The following is a 16,545-nucleotide window of genomic DNA, read 5'->3' as shown; positions in this document are numbered from 1 at the left end:
GGGCGGCCGTGGGCTTCAGTTGAGCTTTGCTGGGGACCAACGCTCACAGTCTGGGCATGTGCAAAGGGGACAGGGGCACTGGAGACGCTCACGTTGGGTTTAAATGGGGAGAGCAGACTGTTAGGAGGCGAAATCTAATCTATTTACTGAGGACAATGCCTTATTCCTCTTTCTTACATCAACATGTCTTATTATTTTCAAGAAAAGATGACTCGGTCTGTAAACCGTTTGGTCTCAGGTCGTCTCTCTTTTCTCAAACTCACACTGATTGGATAAGTCACAAAGAACTTATCGCTAACTGCTACTAAACTTAGTCAACACATCTGCAGTGACCCTAATAATGTGTAAATGAGTGTCTTTTTTACCAGCGAAACTCTCACGTTGTACATTAAGGACACAATTAGCGGGCTGAGCTGGAAACGGCGACCCCTGCCCGTGAACACAGTGCCCCGTCACATTCACTGACAAGGCATTAATTTGAAATTTGGCGTGTTGCTACGGCCCAAGTGTTGGCAGCTAATACAGATCTGATGCGTACACCCACGCATATACATACACACACAAACACTGCCGCCCCCACCCTGACAGCAGAATGGGCATGTGTTGTGCGACATGGACTCACGATGTGTACTGCATGAGAGCGAGGCACGAGGCACGGCTGCCTGTCAGTGTCTGGCCACATGCATATGAATGGACATTTGGGGGAGGAAACAGGGGGACATTTGATGTGGAAATATGACAAGCACTGCCATCTGGATTATGATTCGACATGTGAAAGCATGGTCAAATATTTGTACACAAGAAACAAACACACGCAGCACTAGGGAACAAGATGGCTTCATTCTGATCCTTTTCATTTGAAGATTAAAGTGAAATGAACAATTGACCAATGCCAAGTTGTAAATGTTGCTTATGGCTGTCAATTTATTTTTGCATCAATGCGAAAAAGGTTAAATTACATTTAGTTTAATATAATACAATAATAATATAAAATGAAGCCATTTAATTCAGCAACTCACAGGACCAATTGTTAACATTATTGCACCTCCTCAAAGTTACCCTCACATACAAATACACATCATCTGTGGGAGCAAATACATTTTGCCAGCATCGTTTTTTTGGTGAGGTTTAATGACGTTCACATTTATTGTTTCCCAACGTTGTGTGTATCTTTGACGGCTAACAAATGTGTTAAATGCATTTGTTTGATCCATGTTTACATCTGTTATGCGTTTCACTGCTGCATTCACTCCTGGTATTGATAAGGATTATCCTTCTGAAGAATGTGGCCAAACTGTATGGATTTGGTTTAATCCCGACCGGACCACCTCCTGATGTAGGGGTGGGCATCTTTGGGAGTCTCACGATTCAATTATGATTCTTGATATCAAAATCAGTTCTTTAAATTTCATAAACAGAAAAGGGATACTAGTGCCATCGCACAGTGAGCCAAACAATCCACTTGTGTTTTTAGTTTATTCATGTTTTATTTGTTCTCCTGTCCACTTTCGGAAAATAAAGCATGATTGAGATTATTTTTATGGTGTACATTACAACACTCAAAGCATAGACTTTTTGAATATTATAACATGAGCCACCATCTTTCTCAAGCCTTGACCATTCACTGAATGGGCAAGGCTAAAGCTAGCAACACACAGGATATAGGACATGGTATTTCCTCCAAAACATACTTGACAAAGCAAATTCATAGATACATGTATTTTATCGGAGACGGAGCTGATTAATGAATGACTTTTAAGCTGCATATATACACATAAAGAGATAGACAGAGAAATAAATGAGTCTCACTTACAGGTACATCCACATACTTGGAGGCAGCTTTCACCTTGACATAGAGGAGAGAGAGGTGGGTGAATAAACAGTCAAGTCTCCAGCTGTGGCACCATTTTTCAGGACAAAGGCTGATGTGGTGAGACTGTACAGCCTGTGGTTTAGTACCTGCTGAAGTGGCTACAGTGACTCATGTGGTCATTTCAACTGCAAAAGTGCACTCGCAAATTCAATAACCAGGATTTTGTAGTTCCTTGGGACACTAGCTGAGGTGTTAAGCTATTTGGTGCTCAGGATGAATTCAAAAAAGGTCAAACTGTATCAAAATGTTCATGAAAGGGGAAAAAAACCAATATTTTAAAATAGAGCAGGATTTATTATTGAATGTATTTTAAAAATATTTTTTGTAATGTGATCAAAATAACAAGATCCAGAATTGATCAAACAGGAGAACCTTTGCTGAGGTATCCCAAGAAATGCCTTTGAAAATAAAGACTGTCATCAATGTATGTACACATTCATTATAAAAGAATATATACAACTATGGGAGGTCAACGTTAAACTCGAAGGTTAATCTGACAAATCTAATGTTTACAACCAGCACGTTCTCATTGCCACATCATCAAATACCAACATTCTGTCACGGTCTTTGTCGTCTTATCCAACGCACAAGCCTCTCAGTAGGAAAAGCACCGGCTTTCAAGTAACTACAATGCAAAGCCATCCACTGCAATATTAGACGATCAGTGCAATTGCCGGAATTCAGGTCATGTAATATAAAGAGCGAAAAAGTCTTTATAGGAAGGAATTTATGGGTGGATGGATGTGTCAAACGAACACAGGACTTTCACCCAGGAGACCACTGTTTGTGACCCGTGTGAAACCAAAAGTCAATGTTGACTTGTTTTAAGTTACGTTAGTATGTTACGTAAAGTACTTAATTTGCATGCACACGTGTGACATATGCCACGCAACTGAAGTTACAATCGTATTCGATTCAACCGTAACCTTGATCTTTTACTAAAGATAAGATAAGATAATCCTTTATTAGCAGTGGGAGAATTTACAGGATAGCAGCATAGTGGATAGTGTCAACAATAAATCATGTGTCAAAACAAGTATTATAAACAAGTAATAAACAGTAAAGGATATTAACTAAGTAAAAAATCCACAATAACTAAAATATAACTAACTACAAAATATTAGATATACATAATTGTAGTATTGCACAGTGTATTTATATTGCACAGATTTGTTATAGTGTTGTGTGGTCCACTGGGAGCACAGCTGGTTGTGCAGCCTGACAGCAGCAGGAAGGAAGGACCTGCGGTACCTCTCCTTACATACATATATATATATATGTATGTCTATGTACATATGTATATATATATATGTATGTATGTATGTCTATGTATATACGGTGTGTAAAGAAAGGACCTGCGGTACCTCTCCTTCACACACCGGATATATATATATGTATATATATATATATATATATATATATATGTGTTACATATATACATATATATACGTATATATATATATATATATATATATATATATATGTATATATATATATATATATGTATGTCTATGTATATACGGTGTGTGAAGGAAGAACCTGCGGTACCTCTCCTTCACACACCGGGGGTGAGTCAGCTGGTGGCTGAAGGAGCTGCACAGAGCTGCAGGGTGTCCTGCATGGGGTGGGAGGTGTTGTTCATCAGGGATGATAGTTTAGCCATCATCCTCCTGTCTCCCACCACCTCCACCGTATCCAGTGGACACCGCAGCACACTGCTGCCTTCTTGATAAGTTTGTTTAGAACCTAACCTAAACAAGTAGTTATGTTGCCTAAACTGAAGTGACCCCAAGGGGTACCCAGGGTGTTAAAACGTGATGGCAAGCCATATGTGACGAGTCGGGAATGAGAACAGTCTCATATAATAATATTGTATTGTTTTATCTTCCAAATCAGTGATTTCATTTTGATGACAGCAACACAAACCTCTGGTCACCTGGTGCACCGCACCGGAAAATTCTCATATGCACATCCAACAATGAAGCTGGTGAGTATCTGCTGAAATGTGTCTTAGGAAGAATACTGTTGGTAGTGCAGTATATGTGTTACTTACTGTGAAAGATAGGAAGGAAGAGAAGAGTGTTCCCTCATCATATCTGGAGAGCTTGGCTAACACACTTTCTAGGATGACCACAAACTGAGAAAGCGGAGAAGAAGAAGAAAGCAGCAGGGACATTACTTTACTTTTGTAAATGCAGCAGTGTCACCAAATACAGACAGTCTACAATCAAACGTCTCGTAAAAGTCAGAAGGCATTAGCAGTAAAATGTACTTTAGTTCCTTTAATTTGCGACCAGTGTTAAAATATTAAAGCAATAACCTGTTAGCGGCTGCCGATTTCAATGTGTTCATTCTACTGGGGTGCAGTTAAAAATACAGCAATACGTCACATTGTCCATGTCAGCCAAAAACCATGTATATCTAGTTTTTGTCTTTTTCATGCTCTTAGATCAGATTAAAGAATACAGGCTCCTCAGCTCAAAAAACATACATTACTAACTTCACAGGTTAAAGCAGATTTAAATAGGTGAGTTTTGAGAGCAGTTTCGAAAGTGGAGAGTGACGGAGAATATCTGAGGTGCTGGGGGAGGGAGTTCCAGAGGGAGGGGGCAGCAATGGAGAAGGCCCTGTCCCCCCAGATCCAATGCTTGGACAGAGTAGGGGGGGGGGTAAGGAGGTTGGGGGGTAAGGAGGTTAGCGTCAGCGGATCTAAGGTTGCGGTTGGGAGCGTGTCGATGCAGAAGGTCCGAAAGGTATGAAGTGAGGCAGATGGTGTTGTATTGTGGGTGATGGGGGTGCTGGATTTGAGATGTAGAGCTGGGTGTCGTCAGCATAGCAGTGGAAATGGAGACCATGGTGGCGTATGATGTCGCCAAGGGGGAGCAGGTAGAGGATGAAGAGGGGACCGAGTAGTGAACCTTGGGGGACACCTTGAGAGACTGGTGCTGACTTTAGAGCCTCTTTGTGATCATTTGATTCTCTTTGTGGTCGTTTTGCGTATCTTTGTGGTTGTTTTGAGTCTCTTTGTGGTTGTTTTGAGTCTCTTTGTAGTCATTTGAACAACTTTGTGGTCATTTGAGTCTCTTTGTGCTAGTTTTGAGTCATTTTGTTGTTGTTTTGTGTCTCTTTCTGGTCGTTTTCTGTCTCTTTGTAGTAGTTGTGAGTGTCTCCATAGTTGTTTTGCGCCCCCTCCCTGATCCCTGGTGATCATTGGCCTGTCTAGGTTTCAAGGTTTAAGGTTTTTATTTGTCACATACTAAATATATCTCTACATTGTTCAGTGGTATGCTTGTTTGCCTCTCCCAGTGCTGTAATTGAAATATAATACACAATACAATATATACAACAGTCTATGCCTGTTATACATACATGGTGTAATCTATTCTGTAATATAAAGTTTGTACCTTAGCTACTAGCAGCGTTATCATCTCCTTCACCGTCTCTTCAATTAGATTATCAATTTGGGAATGGTATTGTCTCTAAAGAGGAAGGAAAAAAGAAACATGTTACTCTTCTCATCCACAGGAAATACTGGGCACTTTATCATTATTTACATCATATTTACCTGTACTGAATAAATATTTTGCCATTGGGCAACATTATCTATGTAAACGAACCAATGTGACGAATGTTGCAATAATAGTTATGATATCACAACATGACCTGCAATGTCGAGATTTTTCTCCACTAATCACATCTTTACCTTGATGTAAATTAAGACAAGCAGCACTTGCCTCATACAGGACTTCAATATTTAAAAAAAATCTAAACAAATTGTGTGTCAAAACAAAAGCTAATGTTCAAATATCTCAACTGGAAATCTCACTCAGATGTAAAATATCTTTTGCTTTTTCTGTGTAACCCAGATCACAAGAGAAGCTCCGTCTCATCTCTGTGTGACGAGTACATAGATGGATGTAGCTCTGCACAAAACATGTACACAGAGAGAAGTACCAGTCCGGGCAGCTCTGGATTTGCTTCCTGTCTTTATGCTAAGCTAGGCTACATACACATACCACCACCTGGATGCATTCACTCTGACGAGTCTCTCCTTACTGTCCAATTAAACAAGCGTAAAAAACGTTAAGGCAGCAACTCCTCATTTTCAGCCAGCTGACCATCAGTATCAGTTTAATCAGTATCAGTTTAACATGGTTAAAAAAACAAATGTCGCTGGCGGGAGATCGCACCAGATGTCAGTGAATAACAGTCATTCTATAAGTAAGAAAGATGTCAGACTTGTTGGCAACGATATCTTCTTGCAATGGGATAGAACTGGGATTTTTAGGTGAAATGTGGTCTTGATTTTGAACATTAGCACTGCCACATCACCGTCTGTTTACACCTATTGATTTAGGCAGTAAACAACAGAAATCTGATATTGTAGTAAATTTGACAGCAGCATATATATTATTAAAAATAATAAACATTGTGCAGCTCTTTTAACAAGGGTTTGACTTATATGTGATTTCTGCAAGACAAAACTTTGTTTGTTATATGTTTGTCTTCAGTACAAATGTTAGAATAGAGTAAGGCTTCTTCAATTGCACACTAGATAAATAAAGTATATAATAAACCAAACTGCAGTAACTGAATCCCATTTGCAATCAAAAGTATATCAATCAAACCCTTGGATTAAATGTTAAAGGATTTCAACAGTATGCTGAGAGGATGAGAGGATTAGAGCAGAGATGTTACAGTAAAGGTGAACAAACATATTTTAGCAAAGCACAGAACTCAGTATTATAATGTACGATTATATCAGTTAAATGCAGTGGTGGGCCGTCAGGGCCTGCAAAGCCTTCTCTGCTGGCCTAAACAGAATCACAAAGTTATAGCTATTTTATAATTGAATAATTTTTCATAAATACACCATGTATTGTAATTATTTTTCCCATTATCTTATTTTCTCATTGCACAGCTATTGTGTTCCTCAGTTGCTCTGCTTCCAGTGCAGCTTGTTTTAAGTAGAGCTTTTATCCAATCAGATTTCACCTCTGTGTCTCTAGGTAGAAGAGAGGCCCCAGGCCTGCAGACTCACCAGTGAATCCATGTGCAGTTTAAGTGAATGGGGACGATATTGTTGATTGTCATACTCTTCAACCAATCAGATCTTTAGTTTGACATGTTGGGCGTATTCTTTGACGTGTCAGAGCTGCTAGCTGGCCTATAAGTACGTGATTGGTCAGTGGGCTAGCGTGACATGTTGGGCGGTGACAATCCCAACATCTGCTGCCTCTGTGGAGCGGACATTTTCAGCCTCAAAAGCATTAAAACATGTTCAGGAAATACAACTGGGGAGGCTCGACTGTCTTCACTGGCGTCCATGAATCCAGAAGGACTTCTTACTGGAACTAAAACGCACGGATGTACTGAACAACCGTGAGATTAAACTCTTTATTAACAAAGAAAGGAGGAACAGCAGCTAAATAGTGAACAGCAGCTCTGGTAAGTTAAATGTGTTTGTTTCTACATCTTCAGTAGCTTTAAGATGCTTGTTTATATATTATTATTTGTACAACTTGTTTTTATGAAGATGGATTTTTGTTTGGTTTAATATGTGATAGGAACCATTGTTACGTCCAATGTTGCTCTGGGGACACATTTAGCTGGTGCCAGTGTTGCCAACTTGGCGACATTTTTGCTAAATCTGGCGACTTGTTCTGGTGTTGTTGGAGACTTTTGTGACGTTACAGCTCGTACGTTCTGCACTGTCATGAACGAGCAGTGAGTGCTGCCCCTCCGCCGCCCACAGCACTCATAGGCGATAACTCGCACAGCAGAGCAGAGAGACGCAGACAGGTGTTGAGCTTCATTTTTACACGAAACAAATAATAACCGTAGCTGTGTTTCATGCAAAATCATAAATTAATTCATGTCTTAGTAATCAAAGTAATCTATTTCACATTCAATAGTGTATTTATTTCTTGTTCAGGTCATTGTTTAAAACTCCTTTTTAATTTTTGACGACTAATTGATGAATTACACTATTTATTTACTTTCATTTGTAGTGGGTGTAAATGAATGTAGAGGCGTATAATCGTTCTAAAGAGCCTCCTGGTTCTCCCGTGAAGCAGAGCCCATGAAGGTTACTTCTGCTAAAGAACTGCTGTCATGGAAACCCAGAAGCTGCATCACTGTGAGGAATCCTTTTGTTTAGCCTTGTAGCACCAACAGAGCAGTGAAGGACTTTGCAATAATTAATTCATTGTCAGCAATTGGTATCAGTCTCGAGACTCTGTGAAATATGAGATCTCTCACTTCTACCCCATGTATATTCAATACTATCTACACATATGCTAATGAAATCCAAACAATTCAAGTGGAGGAAGACAGTCAGGGAAAACTGATGACTAATTATACATTTGGGAACTGGAGGGTGAGATTTCAATTGAATTCATATCCACACTTACCCAGTCTCTAACAAACTTTCAACAGAGAGGAGGGAAAAAAGCAGCAGAAGAGGAGACAGATAAAGGTGACATAACATTTAAATTACATGAATACTGCAAAGAAAAAGTAAGAGACAAAGAACAACAAAACTGAACTGAAGTAACACAGAGAGAGAAAAATCAATAAAAAAAGACTTTCCCACCTTCATCTGCCAAGGCCATTCACAAAGAAACACAAATCCTCCAAAACGTGATGATCTTTTAATGATGTGAGGTTGATGGCAGGTTTAAACTTGATCTAATTATTTCCTCTGAAACAGGGCTCCCTCTCTTTTAAAGAAGATGCATTCTCATGGACATACCTCCTGCCCCAGGTCTACAGCGCACAGCTTGGCTGACTGGGCCTTGGCATCCACCATGACGTTGAACATGGTGCAGATGGACTGTGGCACGCGGAAGTCTGTGGCCCGGCTGCTCTTCTGAAGCTTGGCCTCAAACGCTGCCCGTGTTCTTTAGAGAAGCATAGAAATAAACAGATGTAGGATTTAAGAAATACTAAGGTCATCAGTACTACAGTTCTCCCACAACCCTCCAACACCCAGAAAAAAATAACATGTTAAATCCTATTTCCACACATGAAGCTCTAAATGCTGTTCAAAAAGCCTTCTCCACACTCTAAGCGTTAGATATCGCGTTCACCAGAATGGACGTGACGGACGGACAACGCTGTGAATCCGGGGTTTGCTGAAACCTAAAATGCACATTTGTACTGACTGGTTTGTAAAATCTATGTGCAGTATTTTGGCATCTGATAAGCCTTCAAATGTATGGATCGGACACTCAAACTGGACTTCCTGCCTCATCCTCAATGTCTCACTTGTACCAGAAGCAACACCCACCCACCAATGCATTTGATTGCATTGTTTTAATGCTGTTAAGTGTGCCAGGCTGATGGTCTCTGAAATGCAGTCACAATCAGCAGGGATGAGTTTATTTCTCAGTAAAGTCGAACATACTACACTAATTGCTAATTTCCAAAGTAATTGCATTTACTACTTGTTAACCCTAACCATCAAATGTGTCAGTTGAATCCTCTTCTTTCCCCCTGAACCTCAGTGTCACTCAGCACTTCCTTATTTTGAAGATACAAAACCTCATTGGTCCCAGTATTTCTTCTTGAGACCCAGTTCACCACAAATCCCACATCACTACATCCACATGATAAATAACTATTACTAGCAATCAGACCCATGTGTATTCAAACAGTATCTTACCGTTTTACACATGATTCAATCATGTCACTGGACATCAGCTTCAGTCGGGTCTCCAGGTGTTTGCCAAACTCCTCCTCTGGCCAGTGGAGATCTCTGATGAAGGTCTGCAGAGCATCCAGCTTCCAGAAGAGATCCTCTGAAGTCCCAGAGCCATTGCTGCAGGGCCACAGGTCACAATTCAGCAGTTAGAGATAGTGCTTTGAAAAGGGACAAACAATGACGTTGGTTCTAAATCAAATGCTTGAGTGGCTACTTTTAGATCTTGCATTAATCAGGTTGATTAGATAGAGACTCTAGAATGTCATTTAACTTACAGTGATGGTAATTATTTCAACCATTGGAAGAAAGGACACACGGAAATCACATGTTTTTTCCTCCTCGATTATTTTGAAGCAACACTAAACTGTTACATTTACAGTACTGAACATAATCACATGTCCCTTCTCAAGGAAACATAATGAGAACAGATGAGCAGCTGTTTCCTTCAGCGATGGAGTATTCACATTCTACTTTACTCCTGATAGCACACTGTAAAAAATACGGGGTAAGTAAAAGTACTGCATTGACAATGTTACATGTTAAAGTAAAATGATGTAATCAGCAAAATGTACTTTAAGTGTTAAAGTAAAAGTACTACATTTTAGAAAAATGTCCCCTGTGACTGTTATACTATTGTATATTATATCAATGGATTATTAATACTAGTGAATTCATGTAAAAGCGTTTCATTGTTCTAGTGGGCTGAGGAGTCATTTCTAACGTTTGTGTTATACGTGAGTTCGACTGTGTGACTGTGTGCAGAATCTTTGAACTCTGTGTGTGAGCGGTAGTAAAAACAGCCCTGCTAGAGAACAGACAGAGACGAGGCATTTGTTTACGGTTCGAAAAAACAGTAGGAAGGAAGGAAGGAAGGAAGGAAGGAAGGAACTTCTTCACTGGATACATTCAGGGTTAACACTTAGTCAAAGAAATTATGTTCAAATCTAAGAGGCATCAAACACTGTTATGAAACTTTCTTGTCTGCACATAAAATCCAATTCATTCATTTCCAAAACATTTTAACTTTTTGTAAAATCCGGTCGTTTCCTAGAGTTTTGCTGCATTTAAACTACAGGTTGTCCTGGATGGGTGGGAACCCTCAGTTTGTTAAAAGGGGTCACATGTTTGGGTAAAATGGAGGACTGTGGGACCAGGAGTGCAGCTGCTTTACTTCATTAAGACCATCACTTCCTTTTACAGCACTAAACTTCCCCCAGTCCTAGCAGACGGAACCACCGTGTGGGGAGAATTCAGACACAAAGGGCCCCTCCTCAACCATCAGGTAGTGAGAAACCAGGGTTCTACAACATCAGGGAACTGGGGGAAGAGGTTTGGACTGGAAAGATTTGAAAAGATGCAAGTTCATAACCAGGGCAGTAGCTGCCACTGAGGTCTCGGTACTTTTTACAATGTAAATACTTTTGGTTTTGGTGGAAATGTTTGTGTTGAAACATGCTGCCAAATTAATGAGCAGAGAATAAATTCATTTGGATTTGGAGATGATTTTGAAGAGACCTTTGTCACATCCTGTGTTGTAGGACAATTATAGCACAGCCATCAAGGGTTCTCCTTTCTGATTGGCTGAGAAAAAAATAGTTTGTGTTGTGAAGTGTACTCTGCTTTAGATGCTGCTTAATCATGTCAATTAGTCAGAATTTCTAAAGTTATAACAAGTAATAAATAAATAGTTTTTGTAAAAATAGCGTAAAAATTCCAAATTCAGCAGAGAATGAGATGAGAATGAAGTGTGTTTGTGTTGTAATCAGAGATTGATCATGTAGCCGAGCCAACCGTGCATGCCTTGTAGTGCATGTTAGTGCATGTGAGCGTGCCCCACTGGTTAGCTCATCTCCTCCGCTCTGCTCTCTCATTCGGCTGTTACAGCTGATAAAGCTGTCAGTCATGGAAGCGTAGCTCCCGCCCCCCGGTTCCCCCTCAGGCAGACACAGTTAGCTCTGTCAGCACTGTTACCGCTGTTAGCACCTTTAGCTTCTAGCTGCCAGCTCATCTCCTTGTTGAGAGCCGTGTGGAGGTTCAATACGGTGCTCTGAATTTGGAATCAAGCCAAACTCAAGAAATATTTTGGTTTATGAAAAATATTCAAAAATAATGACAATCCCATTAACCCCAGTTGTCTTATTGATGTCGTTAAAACATGTTTCTACACTAAACATACTGGTTTCCTTGTTATGCTTTTGCATCTTTCCAGTCCAGAAAGAAACACAGGAAGTGAATATGTTGGGATTCCTTTTCCAAGTCACTGCCTTCTCCATCCATTCACACGCACCATGTCAGGCGTCGGCATGAACGTGGCCTTGAACCTGTATGAAACCCCAACATTGGCCACACACTGCCACAGCGATGCAGGCACTTCAGTATCTACGTATGCACTCCTCAACTTGGATAGCCAGTTTGGGCTTTTTGAACTCTCCTGATTTTGGAAAGCGTTAATGAGACAAGTATGTTCTCTCTACTGGTATCTTTTGTTTGGGAAGTGAATAAGTTACTAGATATAAAGTAAAGGCTGAAATGCAGCTCTCATCATTTCTTTTTAACAATGACAACTTGAGGACTGCTGCGTGTATTTGGTGATGAGGGAATAGGAACGGATGTGCTGCGGTGAGAGCGTCTCACTCTGCAGGATGCTGCAGCGTTTGAAGGAGCTTTACACCTCTGATCCCCGATGTTGGTGCGCTTCGCTTCGGTTTTCAAAGTGCTATAGATGATGTGTCAATTTGGCAGATATATGCAGTGTGCTTTTAATGATAGCACTCACAAGATCACATCCATATTAATAGAACCCTCTCACTGAAATCAGAGGCTGTTGCAGATTGTTTAAACTAATAAATAATGTGAAATTGCTTATACCACTAAACAAAACATGTGTATTTATTTATAAAGCTGCTAAAATTACTTTGGGCAATGTAGCTACTAAACTTTGGAACAATCCTCCTCAAATCTCAAAAAGTACAGAATATAAACATCTTAAATGCTCATTTGTATTAAAGTTTTCCTGGCGTAATACTTGTATTACTTTCTAGTTATGCTTCTACGCCTCTTCTTTTTGTCTTAAGTATTTTTTTGGAAAGGGCTACATTTTACTTACAGCTTTACATTTAGTTAGTTACGTTTCGAGATTCATGAATTCAAATTATTACAAATGCATCACGTTTTTTGCGATAAAACTAATTCTATATATAAATGAACACATTACAGATGCTGCACTTTTGGACTGATTTAGAGTACAAACCGTATACAACTGTATAACTGTTTTCTTAAAGACAGAAAAATGTTTTGGATATGTTTGGGGTCAAATGCCAGATGCCACGTTCATGCCAAGGACATATGTGCATATCTCAGGCTTATGGGGTCAGATCAGTCTCAATAATTGCAAATGCACACAGAAAGACTCACAAATGCAAACAGAAAGATTCACAAATGCAAACAGAAAGATTCACAAATGCAAACAGAAAGATTCACAAATGCACACAGAAAGACTCACAAATGCAAACAGAAAGATTCACAAATGCAAACAGAAAGATTCACAAATGCGCACAGAACAATTCACAAATATATTCGATTTACAAATGCACACAGAAGGATTTACAAATATATTCAATTTACAAATGCACGCAGAACAATTCACAAATACATTCCAATGCACAAATAAATAAATTACGATTTATATAAATGTAAAAAAAAATAACAAATATATTTCTGCATTTGTATGTATTTGTTTGTGGATTTGTATGGATTTTTTTGTGGATTTGTATGTATTTATTTGTGGATCGCACTGCATTTATTTGTAAATCGCTTCACATTTATTTGTGGATTTATGAGACTCATCTCACGTATTTGTGAATTGTTCTGCGTGCATTTGTGAATCTTTCTGTTTGCATTTGTGAGTCTTTCTGTGTGCATTTGCAATTATTGAGACTGATCTGACCCCATACAGGCTGCACAAGGCGGGTACACACTCTGAGTCAGAATTAGCTGTCATCCAGTTGCGTGCAGAGAAGCTGGGCATTTGTGGGAGGTTAACAGTTGGCACTGTTAGATTTGGTACTTTGGGCATTTGGAGGTTGACATTGGGCAGAGTGCTTGTTATACTTCTGTGGAGAGAAACGGAACAACAAAAGACAGAAAACAGAGATTGTTCATGCAAATGAGTTATAAAATGCAACAAACTAAAGAAGTCACACATTAGTTGAAGATGAACTCTTTGATTTTGTTAAACACATTACATTACATTACATTACAGTCATTTAGCAGACGCTTTTATCCAAAGCGACTTACAATAAGTGTATTCAACATAGGTATTCAAGAGAACTACTCGTCACCAGAAGTCTTAAGTGCATCTCCTTTGTTAAACAACCATCTAAGAGCATAAACCAGAGCAAACGTACAGAAACAAACTAATACAATAAGTGCAACAAACTAATAAGAATACAATAAGTGCTGAGAGGAAGGCTCAGGGTAGTACTTCTTGAAGAGGTGAGTGTTCAGCCTGATGAAAGATGGGCAGCGACTCTGCTGTCCTGACATCAGTGGGGAGTTCATTCCTCCACTGTGGAGCCAGGACAGAGACCTCTTAGCATCCGGCGGTTTTGAAGCCTAACCATATTATAGAGCTTTGGGTGTGTTGTTGATGAACACAATGTCCCACCTGGCCAGCCTCATTCTATCTATCCAGGGTTAACTTAAGATTGCTCAACTAAGATTCTATTGAAAGTCTGTTTGTTGGCTGATTAGAGATTCACACTAGAGTTTAATGTTCATGGAACAGCAAGTTACTATGTTGACTTTCTAAACTTCAACATTAAGCTGAGAGAAAATATGGGGAATTGGGGTGCTACAACACAATCAGAGGTTATCTTTATGTAATAAATGGCAGATCATCGTGTACACTAGATACTGATGCTGTCAGAACTGATGCTTCGGTAATTTACCCAACTGCACTACTGGACTTCACCACACATCAGACCGCTGCAGCGAAAACAGTCTTCCATGTCCGTTCATGAAGAGAACTCAAGAGGCTTGTTCTTTCTCAGTGAGCAAGCCTCACTTCCATCACAGTATCACTGCTGCATGGAACGCTGCATGATGCCAACCAGTGAACTTAGATTAAATACAACAGCGAGTTGCACCCCTGCATAATTAGCCATGTGTCTCTGTGTGTTTATGAAAAAAGGAAGATTGAGTGTGGACAATGAATCGACAAACATGCCTTAGAGTCATCGGTGCAGGATGTGGGTGCTGAGGGTGCTGCAACAGCCCCTTTATTTCTGTATAGGCCAACTGTTCAATTGCAACGGTAATTAAAATATAATATTATTCAAATAAAATAAAATCAATGCAAATTTGTAGATCCTCACTCATGTCCTGTATCCTCAATGTTCTGAATGATCGTAAACCATAGTAACCTGGTTATGGGTCATCCACACACTGCCTCACTCTCTCTTCCTCTCTTCATAGTTCTCATGCATTAGCTCCATGTGTAGTTGCTGTGGCTGCTTCGACATACTGTATGTTGATGTTGAAGGATTTCTTTCTTGTTTTCTGTTTATTTCCTGCACATTGCAATGAATTGTGAATAAATGGCCATATTATTATAATGGAACCCTGGTGACCAAGGCTAAATCTGTGTACAGATGTGCAAAGTGAAAAAGGGCTTAATCCACGACACAGGTGAAGAAGATAAAAGTCAAGTAAATAAAGGCATCCTTACTTGACAGGTTCCCAGGATTCCCTTTCGAAGCCTCTGTGAATGGACTGAGCAATGGAGGACTCCATCAGGTCCACATATCGCACCACCAGGGGGGCGTACAGGTCCTGCAGGTGTCTGTGGAACTTCCCATTGCACAGGTTATCTGAGGGAGGGCGTGGGGAGGAGGAAATAAGACACAGCAGTGACAAAGCAAACCCAAGCACATAGCAGGCAATGCTGAGTAAGAAGTGTCCTGATATGTCTTGTTATAGAAGCCCTGTCAGTGAAAATGTACAGTACAGTAAATAAGGTGATCAGTTTGTGAGTATTCAGGACTACTCTGTAACAACACATACAATGCCTCTTGTGGTCTAACAAATTATTTGAATTAATTTCCCTCATTAAAAACCAAATAAATGGTTTTGTATGTTTCCTAGCTGGCAGTCGTCTTCTGTCTTCCCTGTTAGCACTTTACTGTTTCTTGGCCAGTTGCTGCCACCTGTTGATTAGTGGAATAGTGTGAAACCATTGGCAGGAATCGCAGGAATCGCTTCATGTGCGTCCCTGTGCAGAGATAAACAGAACGGGGACCCACTCAGAAAGAAACAGCTCCCTTTCAAGCCAATTCCTCAGTTATTTTCAGCTCTAAAGGTTCTTCTTTTGCAGCATCATGGACAAATGTTGACAAAAACCGACACGTCTCTTATTTAATCAATATAGATGTCAGCATAGGCGCAGCGTAACAGTTCATGTTTCATGTGTGTAAACTGTGACCCAAAGGGGCTTTTTACACTTTGATGTGTTCATGTGCATGTTTGGTTTCAAGATAAATTTGAAGGGCAGTGAGACAAACAACAGAAAGGCCCTGTCCTTGATGGTGATAATGAACAATGACAGGGAAGGTTGGTGTTTCTGGCGCTTCATTAGCAGGTATGACAGCGCATCCAGTTTTTAATCTTTCTAGACAAAAGGATGGAGTCTCAGGGTATTTCTAAATCCAACCCGTCACACACATTTCCCCCAGTCTCCGCTGGCTCCCAACTGGTAAAAAGGCAACACTGACAAAGACCACAGGAGATAAAATGGAGGCCAGTGTGTGCTAATGTGATGCCTCACGGCTCCATGCAGTGTGTCTGCTTTTCCTCTCCCCCTCTCTCTCTTTGTTTTTCTCTCCCCCTCTGAGCATGTATATGTGTTTGTGTTTGTGTGTGTTGGCATTGGAGTCAAGGTCGATGATACACAGTAGGTGCAATGTTTGCT

The 16,545-nt window shown here is 40.0% G+C and overlaps 1 protein-coding gene across 2 annotated transcripts in view; it reads right to left on the bottom strand.

Annotated features, from left to right (window-relative positions):
* Nucleotides 1–16,545, bottom strand: part of cadpsa (Ca2+-dependent activator protein for secretion a) — a gene marked incomplete at its 5' end in the record, with an annotated part of 193,825 nt that overhangs the window by 32,909 nt on the left and 144,371 nt on the right. For both annotated transcript variants that reach the window (XM_079156889.1, XM_079156890.1), the window contains 6 exons: nucleotides 1,814–1,846; nucleotides 3,927–4,010; nucleotides 5,278–5,352; nucleotides 8,628–8,775; nucleotides 9,540–9,695; nucleotides 15,307–15,448. In XM_079156889.1, the coding sequence (XP_079013015.1) occupies nucleotides 1,814–1,846; nucleotides 3,927–4,010; nucleotides 5,278–5,352; nucleotides 8,628–8,775; nucleotides 9,540–9,695; nucleotides 15,307–15,448 (638 nt within the window). The remainder of the gene's footprint in view (nucleotides 1–1,813; nucleotides 1,847–3,926; nucleotides 4,011–5,277; nucleotides 5,353–8,627; nucleotides 8,776–9,539; nucleotides 9,696–15,306; nucleotides 15,449–16,545) is intronic.

Source organism: Pholis gunnellus (assembly GCF_910591455.1).
Source record: "Pholis gunnellus genome assembly, chromosome: 3".
NCBI classification, from domain to species: Eukaryota; Metazoa; Chordata; class Actinopteri; order Perciformes; family Pholidae; genus Pholis; species Pholis gunnellus.
The sequence above is the reverse complement of the archived record's forward strand: the minus strand, read 5'-3'. Positions and strand labels throughout refer to the sequence as shown.